The 24292-nt window shown below is 32.3% G+C and overlaps 1 protein-coding gene across 2 annotated transcripts in view; it reads left to right on the top strand.

Annotated features, from left to right (window-relative positions):
- Nucleotides 1-24292, top strand: part of LOC142348817 (uncharacterized) — a 122524-nt gene that overhangs the window by 83344 nt on the left and 14888 nt on the right. For both annotated transcript variants that reach the window (XM_075400337.1, XM_075400339.1), the window contains exons 4-5: nt 2824-2974; nt 12406-12556. In XM_075400337.1, coding sequence (XP_075256452.1) covers nt 2824-2974; nt 12406-12556 — 302 coding nt within the window. The remainder of the gene's footprint in view (nt 1-2823; nt 2975-12405; nt 12557-24292) is intronic.

The raw sequence follows: 24292 nt of genomic DNA, 5'->3' as shown, positions 1-24292 counted from the left end.
CGCAAATATTTGGAATATTTGGGCGCATTGTTGGGTGCGCACCAAAATCAGCTATAGATTTGATATTATAATGGTTTCTCACAATCCAAAATTTAATTTTTTTGGGGGGCTGCCTTTCTTTCAAAAAATTTGCTTTTGTCTATTTAATGTAACTTACTGACAATTTTTTTTTATTCACGACTCCATTATTGAGCTCCCATTTTGCGTAAAATGAGGCCTATTGTAGATTTAATTTGTTTTCAGAGAACCTAATGATTTTTTTTAGCTTTGAAGAAGAGTTTTAGTAAACTTTAACTGAATTCTTGTGTTTTGCCTTCAACTGTTACTCTTTTTGCAGTCTGATTGCTCAATCTATCCAGTCAAATATCAAAATGGATTGTTCAAAAGATGTAAGTGAACCTGAAAAATGCGCTCGGTTGCTATATTCATCGTAGAGAGTTGTGAGTCGTGTCCTTAAAAAGCATGTTCATCCCAGAATTTGGAATTACTAAGATTTTTTGAATCTCGTTTTTTTACAGGGAATTATTGAGGTTTAAAGTTTTGTGAATATTCGACAGTTTTTATTCACATTTTCAGTATTTTTTGCTAAAATTTGGCACAATTTTGTTAATATAATTTAAAATAAGCTAAAAGTTTTTTTACGGTAGAGTGTAATTGTTACCGTTAGAGGTAGAAAAGTGTTGCTGAAATGTATGTTCAATCGGAGTTTCGTTGGCTACAAATTTTGAAAAACTTTTCGAAGATCAAACTTTTTTCATCAAAAATTGCACAAAATATGCTTTTTTGGTCCACTTAGGGAGCTAGTTGAAAACCGGCGTCTTATAAAAGTCCTCTAGAAATAAAGTAAATTTTGCAGTTTTTTGCAAATTTAGCTCAACAATTATACAAAAAGCATCACTGCTTTTTTAATAATTGAAGTATTTCACTCAAAAAATGGTCTAATTCGCAAATATTTGGAATATTTGGGCGCATTGTTGGGTGCGCACCAAAATCAGCTATAGATTTGATATTATAATGGTTTCTCACAATCCAAAATTTAATTTTTTTGAGGGGCTGCCTTTCTTTCAAAAAATTTGCTTTTGTCTATTTAATGTAACTTACTGACAATTTTTTTTTTATTCACGACTCCATTATTGAGCTCCCATTTTGCGTAAAATGAGGCCTATTGTAGATTTAATTTGTTTTCAGAGAACCTAATGATTTTTTTTAGCTTTGAAGAAGAGTTTTAGTAAACTTTAACTGAATTCTTGTGTTTTGCCTTCAACTGTTACTCTTTTTGCAGTCTGATTGCTCAATCTATCCAGTCAAATATCAAAATGGATTGTTCAAAAGATGTAAGTGAACCTGAAAAATGCGCTCGGTTGCTAGCTAAGGCCTCTTTGAATATGTTTGAATTTCCTTGCATGTGTTTGTTTTAGGGAAAATTCAGTGATTTTTTGAATTTCTCAATTTTTTTTTGTATTTCTGTCAATCTTTAGCTTATTCTCAGTAAAAACGAGTCAAAACTTTGTTAATTAGAATACAAACTAACTTTGTGCTGGATTTTTTCAAAAGAACGGTTTCTTTGCTTTGGTAACGCGAGTTTTCATAAAAAAGATTTTGTCTTTTTGTGCTTTTATGCTGCTGTTTTTGTTTCTTTGATAAATTATCACATATCTTAAAAATCTAACTTAACGAGGCCTTAAAAATTTTGTAACTGAACATTTTTATTGCTTTTACTACATATGGTGTTACGGTTTGCCAGACCGTTCTCGTGTAGAGTTTGGTAGAGTTTTTTATTTTTGCCCTCTTTTTGTTGTTACTTTGTGTTGTCGCATGTCAAATATTGGGTAACTTATGGTTTCAATGGCCAACTATAGACACATATATGAACTTAATAACTGATATCGATATATAGCTAAGTTTCATTGACTTTCAAATTGAATGTTTGCAAAAAGAAAAAAAATTCTTCAACTGATCCCTATTTTTATTTTGCGTTTTTTGTATTTTACAAGGTTGTATTGTTTTCGTTACTCAGCCTCATTATTCAGTGATGTTTGTAGTTTTTTAATCAAGCAAAAAACAGTTTTTCTGTTATATAAACGTTTGTTAATTAAACTCTTTTTCAAACTGACGTGTTGATGGCTTAAACAATTTGTTTCAGAAGACTTTTGTCAAATTTAGATGATTTTGAATTTGCTATCATTTTGATTTAATCAACTTTTTACAAAAAGTTTTTTTTTCATGTTTTCGAAAGAGTTAAAAAGATAAACTGTCTACTTTTTTAGTCGAAAGCTCACGTTGGCTATGGATTTTGAAAAGGTTTGTTTATAAAAAAGACAATGTATTTCTGAGATTTTTAAATCTTATTTCTATTAACTTGTAGCTTGGCATTCCCATAGGCAAGTCACATGCATTGTTTATTGAACTCCAATTTGCTATTTGTAACGGTTTTGATCTTCCTCAAATAGTCTTTGTTCTTGGTACAACCAGTTTTCAATAAAATGTTTGTGATTTTTGCTTATTCGCCCATTTTTGTAGATTTTTGTTTTCTTTTCACAATATCGCAATAGTGGGCGGTCCTCTTGTTATTTGAAAAAAGCAACCAAAAGTTTGTAATTTTTGTAAGTTTGTAATATTGTAAAATCTTGTAAGTTTGGTGAAATTCATTATTATTATTATTATTATTATTATTATTATTATTATTATTATTATTATTATTATTATTATTATTATTATTATTATTATTTTTACTATTTTTATTATATATATATATATATATATATATATATATATATATATATAAATATGTCCTTGACACTTTTAGTATGAGTATATTTGCAGGTCCCAGTAACTGGCACAAGCTGGAGGTGCTGAAAGTGGACTGTGACTTGGAACAGAATTTGGATGGCACCACCAACCTCACCTTTGAGAGTAAACCCATCGTAGAGTACCTATTCCTGCCCTCTTGGAAAGAATTCGCTGACATGCCAGAGTAAGTCAATTTTTTCTCTCAATTTTTGTTTTTGTGAATAAACTTGGACATGAATTAAACATTGTCTGGGCTGTTTTGGCCCGAAAATGCTATAAAAGAGTTCAATTGGATCTATTAATTTGATAAACCCCTGCCGAAATAGCGTCTTGTAAGATCTTTTTAGAGTTTTGCTAAATGTTACAATATAATCCTTTAAATTCGGCTACTAAGCCCATGCATTATCCAGGTGAGTTCAGTTTCACAGAAAATCAAAGCTCTCTGAGAATCCGACAAACTATCAAATGTTTTTGTTTGAGTAAATGTATGAGATAAACAACATCCTTTCAGTTTCAAATAAATAAGTTGCACCAAATCTTACTCCAGCTATAGCCCCATTTAGAATTGACTGACAAGTGTAAAAAGTGAAATGATCCTAGTTGATAATCAGTACTGAAATTGGATTTGCAATTAGACCTAGATTTTTCCATGAAATGTCTAAATAGGGCCATGATCAGAACTGGTATTAGTAAAAAATCATAATGGAAATTCTATGATTCAGTACTGAATTATTAGGACACTCAGAAATCATTATTCAGATTTTTACTTTGAATTTTTCTATGAGTTATCAAAAAAATGCTTTGACCAGAACTCTTGTCATAGTAAAAATCATAATGGAAATTCTTTGATTCAGTACTGAAATATTATGATACATAGATCCGGGCTGCCCATTACTGAAACAGCCCGGACTTAATTGGCGTTAGATACGGGAAAGAATTTCCGCTACAATAAATGCGCCTCAGTTTTGACAAAACTATAGAACAGTATTCTGAACTGTCGCGTGTCTTTTTGAAAAAAGAGAGCGAGATTAAGGACGTTTTTATTGTTCGAACATAAACAATAAAGAGAATTTCTGCATTGTACAATGATAAACATCATTTAAACTATCAAAACATGTCAGCATTGTCACTTTCTGCAGACTACTTTATCCTGGTCGGAAGTTCAAACAAAACAGACTAAGATTAAAATCCTTCAAGTATAGTTTTGCCTTTAAAGCTGTGTAATCAATCCATTAATTATTAAATTGATAGTGTCCGTGGTTTGTGCGACTATTTTTCTGTACCTCTAATCATGCAATCAGGCGGTTCGGATGGATGAAAGCAAAAATTCTTTTTCTGATTAATTTCAAGATTAATTAACTAATATGACTAGATGATTAATAATAAGGCAGAAAGAGTACAATTAAAGGATAAAGATCAATTTATTTATAATCTAATTAATAGATCCCTGACTAATTAATGTTTTGGCGATTCTCCCTATTATAATAAGACTCCCTATTAGTACCTAAAAATACTCAACACATAGAAAAGAAACAAAGCGCTTGCATAAGTCTACTGCGTCGTGCATAAGCGAAACGTGTCGCAAAGAGAACTAAAAAACACCGCGACAAAAATGGCTTTGGGTCATAAACTTAGGATAAACTTAGGCCTGTTGCTGATCCTCGCTGGTCAAACCTGTCTTTTGGAAATCGCAAGAAGCAACGATAAAATCTATACAAAACAGTCTTCAGCTTAATTTAATATAAACGACACTTTGTTCAGACACCAACCAAAAATGTTTTGTTTTGAGATTAATGTAAAGATCTGCTTTTTATGCAGAAAAAAATATGTGCTTTTAATTATCCTTATTTTATAGAAAGATTAAAATCGGGTCGAAATGATAGAGGGGTTAAAAGATAGAGGGGTTAAATGATAGGGGGTTAAATGAATAGGGGTGAAAAAGCGGGACACCCAAATAAGCACCTCCATGTACAGCTGATTGTTTGAGCTTAATAACTCAATTTTGTTATGAATTAATTTATTCTGAAATGATGAAATCATTTTTTTTTCGGTTGCTTTTTACAATAATTAAATTGATTTGACTTCCATGCTCTAAATATTAAATTTTACATGTTTTATATTTTTCCCCACAAATAAGTTTACGTACTCGCATATCACTTAAAAACAGCAAAAGCTGTTTTAAGAAACAACAAAGCAAAAGATTATATGATTTGTAGATAACTAACCTGCAAGCAATTAGGTGTCGACAAATGGGGTTTTCCTGAGAAGATGGTTGTTGCCATTAAAACTAGAAATATTGAGTTTTTCGAAAAAATAGAAAGCTTTTTAGAGAACAACATTTTTTTTAAATTGTTTTTTCTATGTTAACTTGTCTTCAAAATTAATTTTCAGTTTTGTTTGTATTTTTTCTTCAATTTGAGATCTTTAATTTATAAATATGTATAAATGATATGTGCAATCCTCCAAGGAACGGAGTTTATGACGTTTTTGCGTGAATGGTTTATTATGTTGATTGTGTTGATTGATCGTTATCTTATGAGAAATAAATATTAGTTTCCTTTTAAAGTCTCATGGTATAATGATAGCGCTCCTTATTGCCCTGAACTTAGATATTCGGTTTCTAGAGGTTACTAAGACAAGGCGGCTCGTTAATGTGCGTTCGCACATGATGTTCCAACCCGAGCTCATCTACATTTTTTACTTAATTTTCAACCAAATAAAGAAATAACAAAAATAGATGTTTGAGTTTAAAACGATCGTTACACAACCTATCAACCTATCTACTAATTGAATTACATAATACCATGCCTTATTACAGTGCCCAGGAGATCTGACCTTAAATAGACTACGAGACAAAAAACAACCAAAAAAATTAACAAAAACAAAAGTTTCACGGCAAAAACTGAATATCTAAATTTAAAAGCACATAGTAACAACGTCAAAATGCAGTCAGATAAAACCTTAACTACTCAAATTTAAAATTCTCCTAACTATAAAGTGGATGGAAAGTTTTCTTAATGAGACTATGTTACAAGTCAACAAAGAGAGCTATCAATGAGGCGAAATTCAAAAATTAATTAACATTTTCTAAACCAAGAAATTTCAAAAGTCTTAAAAATCATTAGCTTTTAACTAAATAATCTTTGATAAATAACTAAAAAGTTGTTGCAAAACCAAAAAGTTATGTCTTTGTGTAGACTAAGCCTTATAAACGAACTAAAGAAAAACTTAAAAAATTCGAAACGATTTGCGAAAATAAACTATTGCTACCATTAAAATCATTAGCTATTATCTGAATATTATGTATTTTTAATTTAAATCTTATTTCCACTAATTCAGCTGCAGGAAATATATTGAAAACTTGAATAAAATTTTTTGGGTCAGATTCGTAAACCATTTCGAGCTGTTACTACGCGGTTGTTCTGAAAGAAGATTAGAAACGCAAAAAATGACTACTCAAAAAACGTTTATAAAAACGCATATTGTCCAACAAACAAAGCATCGGTGACAAATATCATCATTAGATAAGTTATTTTTTGAAATATGAGAAATCGAATGTGACCTCTCATTGATGATAACAAGTTACAATTTGACGAAAAGAACAACAAAAACTGAAAAGTTTGAAAAATGTTTGAAAATGTATACCATAAACTTTAAGACTAAGGGCTATAAACTGACCATCTGATTCGGGTAACATCAATCATTCAATCCTCAACTTCAACCTTAAGAGACTTGTCAGAAATTTACAGCTACCTAAAGAACAACAACAGGCAAAAACAGCAATTTCAGGAAAAAAAATTGAGCGAGAAAAGTGTCGAAGGCATTAAAAAAAGAACATTTCACTGAAAACTTTTCTATGTTCATTTAATTTTTTTGGCAGCAATGGGATTTTACTTTTTTATCATAAATTTTCAAGAAATCAAATGTGAACAAATAAATTAGAACCCCGAAATTTTTAGAAACGCCATTAATTTTGTTAGCTTTCAACGGAATCCACTAAACACGCTAAACGAAGCCTCCATGGGACAACAGGTATATTTGCCATTCATATTTTGTCAATAAGGCCAGACAAAAAGTAATTGACAACTAAGACTGACTAACAGTCTACGAAAAAAAGCTAAGGATCGGTTAATGTTCAAAAAAAATTCGAAAAACTTTTAAAGTCTTAAGAGCCATTAAATTTAAAAGCTTTCAACGGAGGTCAAAAACTACATTAAAAACGATGGCAGAAAAAAGATGTTTGTCATGCATAGATAATCAATAAGAGATCACAATAAGTCTTAAGACTATGAAAACAACAACAAAGACAGGCAACAACCAAATATTCAGTAGAAAAGTGCCAGAAGAAATTGTCGAAGCAATTTTAATCATAATTTCTTCTCTGAAAACTTTATGTATGATCTTTTGAAACGTCTTCCCTTAATCAACGGGAACTATCAGTATTAGGATAAGGTGATAAGATTTCAAAGGGATCCAAATATAAAAAAAATTACCCGAAAATTTTATTTAAAAAAATTTGAAAGTTAGTGGCATTGAAGTTTTAAAACTAATAGGTAGAAGATAAAACCGCTAATTAGATTATTCTTGGCTGCACTAGAAATAAACAGGGATCTTGTAAGTATTAAGAATGACTAACAGTCAACGAAAAAAGCTTAGGATCGGTTAATGTTCAAAAAAATTTTCGAAAAACTTTTTTTTAAAGTCTTAACAGCCATTAAACTCAAAAGCTTTTAACGGAGTTCAAAAACTACGCTCAGAATAACAAGATGGCAGAAAAAAAAGTTTGTCAAGCATATATAGTCAATAAGAAATCACAATAAGTCTTAAAGCAATGAAAACAATAAAAAGAGGCGGAAACCAAAATTCAGTAGAAAACGGCGAGAACAAAATTTCGAAGCCATTTAAAACATTAGCTTTTCTATGAAAATTTTATCTGTGATCCACTGAATGTCTTTTCCAAGAAAATGGGATTAGAATAAAGTTTGGATAATGTGTATAATATTTGGATAATGTGAAAAGAATTCAAAAGTAACCAATAACAAGCAAATTTCCAAAAAATTTTTAAAAAATTTTGATATCTTGTGTCATTGAAGTTATATAATCATTAGTTAGAAGGTAAAAGCGCCAACGTAGTTTATATTAGTTTCAGTGGAAAGCAAGTGGGTTCTGTCAATACAGAGACTGACTAACAGTTCACGAAAACTTTACGATTGGTTAATGTTCAAATAAATTTTTGAAAAATTATTTTTAAATTCTTAACAGCCATTAAATTCAATAAATTTCAACGGAATTTAATAAGTACGCTCAAGTATGCTTCACTCGGAGAATGGGGATGTTTTTCATGCGTAGGTGATCAATAAGACATCACAACAAGTCCTATGACTATGAAAACGACAACAAAAACAGGCGAAAACCAAAAATCAGTAGAAAAGTGCGAGAAGAAAAGATCAAAGCCATTTGAAACTATAAGCTATAAGCTTTTCTCTGAAAAATTTATCTGTGATCCACTGAACGTCTTCTCTTGGTTGAGCTGTCAATTTTACGATAATGTGAAAAGATTTCAAAAGTAACCAATAATACAGAAATATCCAAAAAAAATTCATAACCTTTTGAAATCTTGTGTCATTTTAGTCATTACTAACAGTTAGAAGATAAAACCGCCACTATGAAAACAACAACAAAAACAGGCGAAAACCAAAAATCAGCAGAAAAGTGCAAGAAGAAAAGATCAAAGCCATTTGAAACTATAAACTGTTCTCTGAAAAATTTATCTGTGATCCACTGAACGTCTTCTCTGGGCTCAGCTGTCAATTTTGCGATAATGTGAAAAGATTTCAAAAGTAACCAATAATACAGAGATATCCAAAAAAAAGTTTATAACCTTTTGAAATCTTGTGTCATTGAAGTCATTACTAATAGTTAGAAGATAAAACCGCCAGCTAGAACAATTTTGGTTACAATAGGACGGAAGAGGGTGCTGTCATCACAGAGACTGACTAAAGACTGATAATATGTTTATGATTGGTTAATATTCAAAAAATTTTTCAAAAAATTATTTTTAAAGTTTCAACAGCCATTAGCTGTCCACTCAAAGCACTAGATATGCTCACTTAAATCTCTTTACGAAAAAAATATTGCACTGCTAGTCAATAAGTCCATGCCATAAGACTCCAAAAAATTAGAAAAACCTCAAAAAAGAAATTCAAATTTTCATTTAAAATGACGAAAACTCAGAGTCGGAATTAAAAAAAACATGAGCAATTCCCTGAAAACGATTTTTTTGTTCATTGGGTTTCATTTGACAGTAAAGCAGGTTTTTAATTAATGGAACCTCGATATGAAAAGTGACTTGTCTCTAGGTGATTGAAAAAAGCAAAAAAATTAGAAAAGTTTTATATAAAAAAGAGCTCTCAAATAGATTTCGATTTTTTTTTTTGATATTGAAGCTCCCTATGAGACCCGAACTAGTCTTTTTTATTGCCTTTAGTCTATTAGGAACACAAAAATGGTTCATTTTTGGCAAGAAATTCAAGTTTAAAATACTATTTTTATAGAAAATGTCTTAATTTGAAGACAAATTAGACTAAAAGTGAACAAATATCCCGTGTTCACACAAAATTTCAATCCTCGATAACTCCTCGAAAAAAACCAAAATCAAAAAAATCTTTTTAATTTTGAAATCTACGCTGGACCAGCTGTTTAATGATACCACTCACATTTCACTGCGATGAATATATCGATCGGCGAAAATTGACTGAACAAAAAAAACCCATTTGAGTATATAGTTCCCCCCCCCCCCCACAAGTGGGGTCGGAACAATTATTATTGCCCCTTTTAATGCTCTTTTATGCTCCAATTGCCAACATGTGCAGCTACCAAATATAAATGAGCATTTAAAGAACAATTGAAATATGCGATTGATTTAAGAATATTCGATTGATAAGATGTCGCTGTAAAATGTCTTAGAAAATAATTTTGCCATACTTTTTGCTTGCAATTGAAGAGCAGAAAAGTTTTGCTAATCCAAATTTGCTCTTCTATTCACTGCGTTTAGTTTTGCGAGGAAAAATTAATTGCAAATTGATTACTCAAGACATGAAAAATTGAATCTATATAAAGTATTTTAATATAAGTTTGTCATCATTTTTAATGGTAACTTTTTAAATTAGCGGGATTAAGAAAGTGCTTAATTGAACAATTTGTAATAAAATCCAAATAGAAACTCTTTTTAGATCTAAATCCTTTGAGAAATTGCACACAAAAAAATGATTTGGATGTTTTGTTTTGTATTTGGAATTCATATTTGTGCTTGTGGTGTTGCAAATTAGTTTAATAAATCTCAAAATTTAGTTGACTCTCTGATGTTTTATCTGAATTTTTCTTTTCTATAAATTTTATGTGTGTTTCTATGATTTTGTTGTGATGGGATGCTTTTCACATGTTTGCGTTTACTTTTAATACGATTTTAGCAATTGTTTAGGCTAATATGATCAATCATTTCTAATCTGCCAGATGTTATAATGAGAAAAAATATGTAATGTCAAAAATACACATTTCAATTTTTAGTGCACAGAGTTTGCCCGACATGTTTTTTCCTTTAGAATTTTTGAATTGAGATTTATTGATCATTGCGGAAAAAGAGAACTGATTTTGATAAATATTTCTGTACATCAAAAAAAATTGATATCACTGGCTGGCTTTCTGTTTATTTGAGGCAAGAAAGTTGATATCAAAAGTAACTTTGGTCAAGAACATTGAAATTTACATACAGAATATTTCGCGTTCGTATCAGATGTAAACAAAGGTGAGAATTTTCGTGCATTGATTTCGGGAAGTTCCAAAGTTGACATAAAAAAATTTTCAAATGTTTGGTTGCAAACTTTTTTAACTCAAATTCTGGAACAAATTGCTTAACTATCTTTATGACGGCAAACATACCTTGAATTATTTATCTCCTGCCGGTGTTTTTGCAGTTGCAGTATCAGCACAACACAATAGACATTTTGTAGCTTTTGAATTCTCTAACTTTTATAAATTGTTTGACATTTGACGGTTTAGAACAATCTGAGTGAAAGCCGAATACTATTTTTTTGTTCGTATTCACAGTAATTTTTATTTTGATCAGTCGAAACTCAACAAACTGAGGCAAAGACTCAAGCAACTTCTTATCAGAACCTTTTCCAAACCTTCCTTACTGACCAGGCCTGCTAAAGCGAACTGACCTTTTATCGGACCTTCGAGCGATCACTGTTCGGACATTGCAACCATAACACTTCCCAGGCCGTCTAACAAGGGTCGCATCATACCCCCCCCCCGTGTGCAAACAAAAATGCCAAATCAGAGTTTGACTGGGTCTGGCACCAAAGCTAAGGAAAAATATGAGCAAAAGTAAATAACATATATTCTGTACAAATTGACATATATCTTACTTGTGTTGCTTTCCTCGAAACCATTCTGAAGAAAAAACCCACTTCAAAGAACTGTTTTCGGTGATCGTAGTTTTCAAGAACAAAAGTTGTAGTGTTCGATTCATGTAAAGTTGTCAATTATCTTGTGCTTATATTTTCCACTTGATCGTTTTTTCAGTCCGATGTTTTTCATTTTTTCTCGTTACTGCAGCACAGTTTTCTTTGTGAGGATTAATTGGCAAATTAGGCCATTTTTATATGTTAAATATCCGAAGTTTTAACAATTGAGGAAGTTTCTGGCGCAATTTTTTTTACTACAGTGATGATCACTATAGAGTTAAAATCTCACATTTCTCTAGTTTGCTGCAGACCACCCATCATACAAGTTTTGTTGACTTTATACTAGGTCACATATGATTTGTATGATAACTTAAAAGTCATACAACAATCATTTTCACTTTTTGGAAATCATACAGGAATCATAAAAAAATTGAAACGTAAAAACTCTATTAATTATGGGAAATCGTATAAATACACAAAACATAAAACTTTGACCGTTTCCGCATGATGCCGCGCTTGACTCTTCGGGTGCCCTAAAACAAAAAAAAACTTTGATTGTACACCTATTTAGAAAAAGGGCTTGAAATTATATGCAAGAAAAAATGTTGCATCTTTTTTTTTATAAATGAGCGTTTAAAAGTAGAAACTGGTTGCAGAGAATATCAAAACTTTAGTCATATAGATAGACTTACTCTCCCCTTTTTTTTGCGGCCAACCATGCTAAAAATATTGCATATCAAGGTTTTTTGTGGAACACAAAGTAATGCCGGGGAATGTATAAGTGATGACTTAAATATACAAAATATAAACTTAAATTAAAGGAAAGAAGTTGTGTGAGTCTCGGTAATCATACTAAGCATACTAGGATCTAATATGCTTTCTTGGTAATGATATAAGGGTCATATATGATTTCTTCCCATGCAAGCATCGTATTAAGAAATCAAGTGTGGACAAATCAAGTGTTAAATCATCTCTGATTCTTGATCAAAGACGCCTCAACAAGGGCATGTTTTGCTACTCTACATCAAATTTTGTCAGCAGATGCGACACTTCAATAGGGAATCGTAATCTATTTATTAAAAGTTTGCAATGTTTAAAAATACTAAATCCGATATCAAAGCAACTCAAGATTATTTTGGTTGTTTAGAGACGAGCGTGATGTAGCAGTGTACAAACATTTGAAAAACCATCCAGGAATGCGATTCTTCCCTTATGGCTTTGAGAACTTTGCCCTGATCAGTCGAACTGAGATCTGGGATGTAGAGAGCACTTCTCCTACCGTCAGATTACAAACAGAGGTATGTTTTTAGTATATCACCATCGAGAAAAAAATTATCTGTCAAAAAATTTGCTCTTTCATGGAAAAATCTTGATAAATCTAGCAATTAAGATAAACTTTTTTCCTCGACATTGGGGTTATTCTGATCTCCTCTCTTTTTACTGCCCTGTCATTGTTTGTGAGCAATTAGAGTGGTGTCTTTAAATTCTTAATAGTTCGCATGGCGAACCAGGTAACTGTCGAAGGCTCAATCATTGTGCTATTAGACATGAATGAGGTAAAACTATCACTGGAGTAAATGGTTGACCAAATAAATGGTTCTGGAAATGATAACTTAAATTATCACTTGATCATCTGTAAGTTGTCAAAAATCAGATACAGATGATAGGAAAGTTGTAAAACTTGTCAGTGACATTTCTTTACCGCCAGAGTCTATCATAGAAAAGTTTAGTCTGTATAAATTTATTTCCACATGCTTTTTTCATATTATAACATAAAAAAAGAGAAACATTGTTAATTCCTTTGAGTATGAACTATAAAATAGAGAACATAGTTTAAGGGCAATGTAGTGTTAAGAAGTATAAATTAAACAAACGTCACATATTGTGAAAGTTTAAAATTGTATTAAATTTACAATGTGCTAAAACATCGACAAATTAAGAGAGATGAATTATAATTGAGAAAAATTTTTAAAATGCTAATTCTACAATTAACATTTTTGAGAAAAAAAGAAAATTTTAAAAAATGCTAATCCTCCAATAACATTTCATAGAAGACTAAATGACGCCCTGAAACTAAGTCAAATCAAGATTGAACTTGGAAGATTTGAGATTAGAATTCAATTCAGAAACCGTTGGGTCTTTTAGAAACTCATTCCAGAAATGATTTTTTATTGTAGTTTTGAGAGCCCGCTTTTTAGTGATAAAAAGGTGAGAGGCAAATCGTTATACCAGTCAATTGCTCTTTTTGCAAAAAGTTTTGCATTATATTTGTTTTTTGGTTTGCTCCATATGACAGCTTGTTTGTACTGTCAATCATTTTAGAACTTAGGGTGGCTAACTTGAGTTCATCGAAAGCTGGTAGATCTGCTTTTAGAAGCTTTATAAAATATATAATAACCCGATACTTTTTTTCTGTATCCAAATTGTGTTGTTGCAAGCAACTTATTCTTTTCTAAATAAGCTAATTTTTTCTCTTGAAGAAGGATTCCGAAAGTTTTAGCTAGGGCTCCAGTTAGCGAAATTGGTCGATAATTTATCGGATCTTCAGGATCATCTTTCTTGAAAAGAGGCAACACGTGGGCACGCTTAAGGTCGTCAGGAAGGCGTTGTTCAGTTAAGAATTGGTTAAACAAAAAACAGACAGGTTCAGCTATGTGTTCTCTTGCATCTTTTAAAACCCAAGCTGGAATGAGTGATGGACCCAACGGTTTTTTAACATTTAAATTGTTGAGTATATCAAATATCTCCTTGGTTATCGTATACCTGAATATAAATTTGTTAGTGTGGCGTGCTGCATTATTACAGAATTGATACTGTTCTTTTTTAAATCAAAATATTCACCTAACGCTGACAATTTATAGTTGAGAATATTGGCAATATCATTGCCATTGGTCAAAACCGTTCCAAAACTGTTTTTGAGTCTTGGTTTTTCTGTCTGTGTTTTTTCACAGTTTCTGATTTCGTTGATAAAATTCCACCTTTTTCTTGCACATTTTAAGTTTTGAAACACATCTAGCAGATGTTTTTCATTTTCCGGCTTCAAAACATTTTTGTTGTTATTATTTGATAATAACAGAAATAACCACCAGTGCCTTCAAACATCACTTTAGATCCAAATGTTCCACTCTTATTTCACTTCAAATTGATCCAATTACCCGGGCATTTCATAATTCAGGGTTGACCTCATAATGTAAAAAGTTATAAAAATTCAACTTCCTACTAAGTGGTCTATGAAAAGTTGTAATCCTAGAACATTCAAATTAAGAAAGTACTGGATAAATTTTGTTTTAAATATCCCGAGAAAAGCTAAAATCCAATTAGCTCTCATTTACCTGGGTCGAAGTTTAAGTGGATATCAGTTGCCCTCGCTGTAAAAAATGTACTGAATTTGATGAAAAAAATATTTTCAACAATTGTCTACAAAATTTTTTGCATATATTCAACACTTCTGAAAATTTAAATGAACGCTCATTCAGAGTATACCGTACATTAGTTCCGTATAATCTACACAAAACTTTCATAAAATCAACACCTTCAGTACATTTAGTACATTATTAGACCATTTAGATTACTACCTTTCCTACAGAAATTTAGCATCGCTTCAAACATCACTTTAGACCCAAATGTTCAAGTGCACTTACCGTTATACAATTAAACAAAAAATATAGTTCATTTGCTTTGAGTACTTGGTTACAATTCAGCGTTTTCAGAAAAAAAAATTGTTAAGAAAATGTCAAAAAATCAGAGACGCGACGCGCGAAATTTGTAAGAGCAGTCTGAAGACGTGGAAAAGGTTCAAACGAGACTTTTTCAAAAAGTGGAAGTTACAATCAATCCCTGAACATTTGAAAGTGAGTAAAATAGATTCTGAGCTAGTTGAAAATACGTGCAAATGGTGTAATAGACGTAACGAAAATGTGGAAATTAAATCGAGATAAAAGCTTCGAGAAAGTGTTTCATAAGGTCTGGAAGTGCGATAAAAAATTGTTAGGAAAATGATGAAAGTTGATTTAGTTCAAGAATTAGAACTGTTGATTTAGTTCAAGAACTGTTGATTTAGTTCAAGAAATGAGCTGAAACTTTGTTACAACTATATGTGCATGCCTTTTCCTACACAAAACCGTCAAACCATTGCCTAATTGTTTAATCTGTGATCAACAGGTATTTTGAAGGAAAAAGAGGAAATCAATCGACAAACTAGTGTTACGAATTTGAGCTACTGCTAGCAGGATTAAGGATACCATTGCGCAACAACCCTGATTAGGCAGGACGAGTTTTGGCAAGTTAAAGATTGAAGCTGTTTAAACTGAAAAAACATCAGAGAGAATAAGATAAATTAATATTAGGAGATTCAAAGGAGAAGAGCAGAGTGAAGATATAGAAAATTCAGGCATATTTTTAGTCTAAAAATTAAATATAATATTTTTAGTTTAGATAATTTTACAAGTTTACACAATTTTGGGGTGCTAGGCATGGGCTTGTGTGTTTGTGTGTGTGTGTGTGTGTGTGTGTGTGTGTGTGTGTGTTATATGTAAGAAACTAGCAGTGACTTGTTTTCCGCCTTGTCAACGCTAGTTAGGTGAGGTGGCAGGGGTATTGTTGGGGTTGGAGATGGGAGGGCAGATATTGGCAATAGGTAAGAGGGGGGGGGTAGTTGGGTCCGTAGGGGATGTGTGTTGGGGTTGGGTTATTGATTTTAGAGTCTCAAAAATATTTTTTAACAAGTTCTTTTTAGGTGCTTTGCAAGCTCATTTAAAATTCGAATTCAAATTAAGCGAAACTCAACCATTGTCTATGGAGCCCCTAAAATCGGTTAAATGCAACTATTAGGCACTGAATATTTGCTCGAACGCCAAATTTCTGTTCAACGTGATGTTACGGCGCGATTTATAATGAGCACGGATCTTAGCAAAACTGAGGTACTGTGGCACAGTTTTAGAACAGGCGACTAGCATGGAGGAAGTCATTGGTTTGAGTCTCATACGCAGACGTCAAAACATTGAACTTTTGTCAGATCAACGCTAATTTCTACGCATAATTAAGAAAAATCTACACCAAATTCCACGAAAATTTATGTAAGATCTACGCTTAGAAAGCAAAATTATGTAAGATAAGTGGTAACTAGCGTTGACAAGCCGGAAAACAAGTCACTGCTAGTTTTTTACATAATTTTGCGTTGAATGCGTTGAATTAACGTCTTTTTAAATTCAACTCATTCAACGAAAAATTATACAGGAAAAAGTGATTTTCCCGACTTTTCAACGCTAGTTACCGCTTATCTTACATCTTTTTGGCAAAATTTCCTGGGCCCGACTTAGAAAATATATATTGTGAGCTTAAGCAATCGAACCGCTATGTTCTTAATTTGACCAGTATACCGTTTAATAGCAATCGTTTTAGTAATCCTATTGAGACATGTGACCTAGTCTATCTTTCCGCCGACAATGTAGGGTTACTGAATAACAATCACCACTGTAGACCGGATCTTAATTACAACACTGCGTAAGGTTGAAGTATAGCCAGATAAAGTGGTTATAGTACACTGATGTTAGGATGACGTATTTGAAAAAAAAACCAAAAACAGTTCCAACGCTGTCTGACATGACATATATGGTCCTTAATGTGCAACTGGAAAGAAACGTGTACCCTGAACACCTGTCACAAATTGTGCATCACTTGTATGAAAGAACTGCCAACTTGTAATTCGTCACATACTTTTAGAAGATCCCAAAAAATACTGAATTATGTCCATAGAAATATGTCTATCATAATTATGCCTCTCACAATCCTTCAGTTGGGCACTTGTGCACACTCAAGTGTGAATTGATGCATTTTAATGGTAAGATTACATTTTTCCAACGAAATTTCATGTCTGTATTCTCAGATTTCAAGACACTGTAAAATGTATTCCCGTTAATTCGTTATATTTTCAGCATAATTTCAGCTCACTTGATCAAGTATTGACAGTTGGCTATTTTTAGGTAGTTGGTCATGTAGGAAACTATTTTACGTAAAAATGAACTTTAGTGTGTAAAATAAAACAAAAATGAACAACAAAATCGAAATAGATGTCCTTTTTTATAGTTTTATCTATTCTATGTCCTTTTTAACTATTCTATTCTTACATTTAACTATTCTATTTTAAGCATTCTGGCTTTAATTCTATTCCCCAAGTTACAAGAATATCAAAAAATGTGATATCATAATTTCCTCTTTTTGTAAATCATGCATGGATATCATGTCACTCGTAAAATTATAAGAAAAAGAAAGAATGATAACCATATTTTTTTAATCAAGCGAAGGCGTGTTTAACTAACACGGGCTATCTAGAACTACTTGATTTTTCTTTTGAGATGCAACCAACGCATTACTCATATTAAAAAACACGTTTACAAAGTTATGCAAAAAGCAAAATATACATAATTTGTTGAGGTATTTCAAAAATGTAATCACACCAGTAGGCGTGAAATGAATTCTGTTTTTTCATGCAATATTAAATACTAGGTTCAGTTCCTTCCAAGCCTCGCTTTTAGCATATTAAATAGCGTCGCGGGCATTTAACACGTGAATGCGTCTAAACAAAGGGCGAAAAAAGAGGGAATTGTGCAGCTCTAAAGTGCCATCTGCTAATATGTATTTTGCCCAACTAAAGGTCCGGGTGGATATGATGGTATATGTGACAAAACGCCCGTCCCTTAGACGGAAAATGCATATTGTCCGCCAAAATGTCAATTGAAACTTTGAAAAGGGTTAACGGAAATCATAAAAATGTGGTAGCTTTTTCTGGATAATTTGTAACCTTTATACATGCACAAACATTAGGACCACAGATTAACAATTGCAATGATAGTAGTAATTCTTTACAGATTTTTTTAGAAAATATATCGTTACTTTTGCATAATTTGCTCCGAAAGGGTTCATGGCCTAGGTACAGACTTATGAAAAGACAATGCTCGACCAAAAAGTCTTATGAGAAGACCATACATGACTCATTTCAGAGATGAAAAGACGTTAGCTGGACTTTAAGTTAAGCTTGACTTTAGCTCGACTCACATTTCTCCCAATAGACTTTAAATTGACCCCAAATTTTCTCAAAACACTTTAGCTCGACCATAAATTTTACAAACGACTTAAGCTCGATACAAAGTTAGGGCTGCACTTAAGCTCTACCCAATGTTTGCAAAAAAGACTTTAGCTAGATTCAAAAAAGGATTTTTCAGCTAAAGTCTTTTCATAACTAGTCACAGTCGAGCAAGGTCTTTTTATCGGTCCCCAATTTGATTTTTTATAACCAACAAAGTCGAAATAAGGTCTTTTCATGGGTCCGCCATTATTCTTTTCATAATCAATTGAAGTCGAGCAAAGTCTTTTCATGGGTTCATTATTAGTCTTTTCATATGTCTGCTTTTTTGCCTCCAAAGTTTTACCTTCAACCCTTTTGTTCATATTTGTTTATAATGTAGTCAACACGTATGCTACTTCGATTTTACGTTGTTCAAGAACCACAAATACCTCAAAAACATGCATTGAAAAACACACATTGAAAAATTCTTTAGTCTTTCTGGCAGTTCTCCAATTGTTTCTTGAGTTAGACAACATGGTCGTTTCACTGTGCTACCATAAAACTCAATAAAAAGAAACCAATCTATGCAATAATTCAATTTTCATGTTAAAAAATTTTCACAAAAACAATTAATATTCTTGCGATGTTGCATTTCTGGTCTCATGTTCATATGAATATGAAGCATCTAATCGCTATTCTATAATTCATTTTTTTTGCATTTGACTCGTTCAACATAATGAATTCATTATGTTTAACCAACCAAATGCAAAAATGAATTATAAATGAGCGATTAGATGCTTCATACCCATATGAACATGAGACCAGAAAGGCAACATCGCAACAAATATTAATTGTTTTTGTGAAAATATTCAACATGCAAATTGAATTATTGCATAGAATAATTTTTTTCCATTGAGTTTCATGGTAGCACAGTGGAACGACCATGTTGAAAAATGCAAGACGGGAAAACTTTCATTACTTTGAGTCTTCGTTGTATCTACAATCCAATTCGCTAATTCGACTTCAAAAATGTGGGGATAGGGGGAATTAGCAAGAAATGAATGTCCCTCGTGTTATCAATAAAGTTATTACACTATCTCTGTTTGTTTGACTCAAATTTTTAAAAAATGAGAGAATACTTCAGTTGAAAATATTGGACAAAAATTCATCATGAAATGTGTGTTGGAATTTATAGGTCTGATTGATTAAAAAAAACATTGATCATTTATAGTTTGACTGGAAGAACAATAAGAACCATTTTTTGGTTTATTGCAGCGTTTTTATTGCCATCCAAAGTTTTGGATTACATTGAAACGCTGTCTTTTTAAGATCTTTTCAAACAATTTTCAACCTTTTGATGTCAAGTAGACTTCACATTATAAGTAGTTATTTTAATCAAACTACAGCAGTGAAGGGAGAGAAAAACGAGTAATATATCGCCGTAACAAGTAAAATAAAGGGAATAGAATATTTGGTTGCGAAATGACTTTGAGGTGGGGTGAAAAATTGCTGTTTTTTTTTAAAAAAATGCTTTTTGATTGATTGTTTATTTTACGAGCGGCAATTTGATTTATAATTCCATTAACATATCTCCACAAATGCTACTGAAGTTTTTACAATTGCTTTAATAGTGTAGAGATTAAATTGTTGGTTCCCCGTAATTGGCAACAAAGAGTTTTATTACTCCATTTGGTTTCAAGAAAAATTGGTGATATTCTAGGTTCTGCCTGTTATTTGTGTCGTTTTAGTTGACTTGTCAATTTCACTTTTTTGCTATTAATGACAGCTCTCATTGACACTTGAGTGCCACATATTTGTGTTTTTCCAGAATATAATTGTTCGTATTTGTAACTTTAACACAACGTGTTATCAAAAAATTATTGTTTTGGAAAAACTTGTTTCTATGAAATATTGAGTTCTGCTGGTATTATTTGTTATTTATATAGTTTCCTTGAACTGACAGTTGGCTCTTAGTTTTCTAATTCGAAAAAATTCAACTTTTTGAATGACTGTTTTCCTTGATAGTGTTGATAACTTTGTCTTGTATGATTGTCTTGTATGAGGTGTAATTAAAAATATTTAAAGTTCCCAGTTGACCTTGTTTGGTGGCTAAATTTATTTGACACATTTTATTTTCATAAAACTCTAATGCATTTTTGAGTTTTAACCGTATTTTCTTTTAATTTGGTCATTTAGTGTCATTGTTGGCACGTTTCGTCTGCGTTCTCATGCGGCGGCATATAATCCATTTTTCCTTTGTTTTTATGAACCTGGATAATTTTTTTGAATGAATTTATAGATTTGCAAACTTCGTCTCTTTTTCTCTTTGCGTAAAATGATAAAAAGGATATTATCTGCTTTCTCAACGATGAACACAATATGGTGGTCGAGGATTTCATTTTTTCAAACCTTTCTTTTATCAAAGCTGAACTTCAGTTCTAAGTCTCGAGATTTTTCCAGCAGGAAGTCATAGTGCACGTTTAACTCATCTGTTCATAATTCTTTTTAAAAACAACATTTTCTATTCTTCTGAAAACTTTAAACTGTATTATGGTACAAATTGAGCGAAAAACTGATCAAACATGGAAAAAATAGTTATATGCCTTAGAGCATATTTATAATCTCTCTGAATATGCCTCGTAATCTTTCGGAATTCAGTACCGAATTTGGAAAAAGAAATTTATGTTTTGATTTGCAAATCCAAACTAATAGTAGTCCACGGGATATTCGAACTGCTAGAATGAGTTTCAGAGATAAACAGAACAAAGTTTTTGTTCGTTTTTAGCGTGATTTGTGTCAAAATTAATGAACTAATAACGTTAACCTGTAATTTGAAGTAGCAAAATTTTCGTCTGATTGCAATTTTCTATTTTTGGTTAACAAATCAAGTTTGATTAATATTAAAAGAACCCATACAGAAAACAGAAAAAATTTAACTGTCTTGATTCTTGCCGTGAAGTTATTTTTAAATTTTAAAAGACATATAAAATCTTATGTCCTATTGTATTTTTTCCACCTACCTTTTATACTTTGTACTTGTATTACAACTTGATGTCATTAGTTTTAATTTTCTTTAAAGCAGTTTTGCATATATAACTACAGCAGAATTTTTGTAGAAAACAAGCAACTGGAAGGGCACAAAAATTGTAGCAGATAATTTTTGGTTGGAGAACAAGCTCTAATTTGAAAACTTTTTGTAAAGCCTCTTTAACAGCCTCGAAAAAAGTATTCTGCTCTTAGACCTATTGGGCGAGAGGGATGAGACGAGAGCATAGTTCACTGCACAAAAATAACCGAGAAACAAAAGAGAAAACATGGTGGTGACAAACTCCAAAGTGATTTTAGAAGAACTTACATTAGACAAGCGAAGAGATATCTGTAGCTCAACGAATTCTCCGATGATTATTATGAAGTTTTTTGCCTCCTTCTTTACTCTCAGCATAGCATTTTGTTTTCAAGAACGCAACGGTAGCCAGAGAGTCACTACTGGAATTGAAAGCACAATACCAGGCTTATTGAAGGTGCAGAAAACGAAAGTGATAAGCGTTGAAAATTCTAACAATATCAGAAGAAAACTGTGTCTCGGAACTCAGGAAGGCCGAGTTCGAGCTATCGAAGGGCAATCGAGGGCATGAAAAAAATTGATAGTTGGATTAAAAGGAAAAACGTTGAAGGAACTGATATCCTAGGAGCTGCTTTAAGATCTGATGCATTGGCTTCCTCTTGCCTTGCTTACTCAAAAATAGAAGCTCTCCTCTACAGTTTAACTTATTTAGACAAACTCAATGGTGTTCTGGCTATCCTGCGTTATTGCTTCTCTGCAACGAAAGTTGTTTACTCTTTGCGATTCAATAACCATTCAAGACAAATGAAAAAAATCTTGCCAAAGTTTGACAAATTCTCAGCGCGCAAGGTTTGAAGACAATTTAGGAGCTGTGGTGTCAGATATTTCAAGGGAACAGAAATTTTTTGCATTTAGCAAACTTGGCGTTGAAAGGAAAAGAATGGCTGATCAGTTTTAAGATGGCTAAGTTGATTTTGTTTTCCAATATTCCGATAAGTTACGGGCCAAAACAGAACTAAAGACAATTCATTTGGAGAAAAAATTGAAGAATTACGTAAACCACACCACGAACATGTCTCGATGATAACTCATCTTATGATAACTGAAAACTCGACTTATGACATTTTTGTAGAAAAACATAATTCGACTACAGAGAAAAAAATCGTTTCCCAGTTTTTTCTCTAACACATCAGGTGTCTGGATACCGGAGGCCTCTTTCCAGCTCTAGGATTAATTTGTCTTCGAATTGATTCACTGCTGTTCCAAAATACCGACTGGGCGCCTAACAATAAAAGAACAAGAGAAACGCTTTTTTTAGATATCTGCGACTCAGGATATAATGGGTGATCATGCTGTGTCATGCCGTGATCGGGGAAACCGCTCTTGATTGTATGCGAAAAAAAATATGTTTGCTTGCTCAGACGCACATCTATGAGCAGAAGATTTTACTACCCGACCTGAACTACAGACTGAGCGATATAATCCTACTTGCATGGAATGAGAGTCAGCCAGCAGCATTAGATCTTACCGTCTCTTCTCCCCTGCATCGAAGCCTTTTTGCTAATGCCACGGGTAAGAGTAGTTCTGCCCTGTCAGCTGCTGAGGACAGAAACTAAAAAGAATACCCCCAAATTTGTTCCGGCGTTGGATTTATATTAATTTTTTCGGCGTTCCAGTATTTTGTGGTATTTTCAAAGAGAATTAATCAGACCTTCAAACTAATCGCAATTCGACCGATAACAGAAGTTTGCAGACTTCTATGTTATCTCTAGCTTTGAGTAGAACTTTCCAGTCAGTCTCTGTAGTCACAGATGAGCAATTATTACGATTGCAACAGATGCAAATTTATAAACAGATATGGAAAGCGAACAAGCCCCTGAAACTCTAGGTTTCCCATCATGAGTTACGAATTTTGGAAAAATTGTCACGCAATGAGTAGAGGCAGACACTACTCAGGTTTTTTTGATGTCTCAAAAACTTGGGTAAAATTTTGGTTGCCAGAACAGATGAAAAAATCTCATAGATTGTACAGAAAAGGTAGCAAGAGTGAGTCAATTTTAATCAGACTGAACTGAAAACAATATGATTGATCGTTTATGAACAAAGATTTTATTGATTTACATCCTTTTGTGTTTTGAAAAACAGCAGAAGAAATGCAAAAAGTTTAACTTTTCAATAAGCAGACAATTTTGTAAGTTTTTATTTTCTTGAAGGATCTCTTGCTGATAAGCATAGCATCAGTAAAGTAAGAACTCAAAAAATGCAACCGTAGGCGTAATTTTTCAAGCAATTGATAACATGAAGCACATGTATTACGCGATTTATTGTGGAATGAACAAAATTTCGTAACAAAACGACATGAAAATTAAGTTCAGACACCTATATTTGCAATTAAAAAATTCCAATTTAGGAAAATTTTTGCAAAGAATAACAAACAAAAAACTGGTTCACTTGTTCATTTTGAAGACGTTTTTAGTTGTGTTGGTGATTTTATTATTTGATTATTTAATGAAAGAGAAAGTGAGTTTTTAAAATGTCATTACCAAAGTGATTACCTATCTTTTAACAGTCATAGCCATTTTTCAACATATAGGTAGAGTTACTGAAACAAACCCTTGCCCAGCTCATATTGAAACAATTGAAGCCGTCTGCCAGTACTATAACGAATGTAATTCAAAAGACGGTGCTTATAATTTGTGACGATATGTTTGTAGAAACAGAATAATGAATATGGAATGTTATCTAATTATATTAGGGTTCGTGACCAAATGTTTTTTCTAATTGTTACATAATAACTGATGTCAGTAACAAATAGTTACCGTAATCACCAGCTTCTCACAATCCATGATCATCTTCAATTAGTTTGGAAGAAGGAGGGCGTAGGCAGATGGCTACCTAATCAGTTCC

This window comes from Convolutriloba macropyga, chromosome 10 (genome assembly GCF_964194025.1).
Source record: "Convolutriloba macropyga chromosome 10, txConMacr16.3, whole genome shotgun sequence".
Taxonomy (NCBI): Eukaryota; Metazoa; Xenacoelomorpha; order Acoela; family Convolutidae; genus Convolutriloba; species Convolutriloba macropyga.
This window is presented reverse-complemented; position numbering and strand designations above follow the sequence as displayed.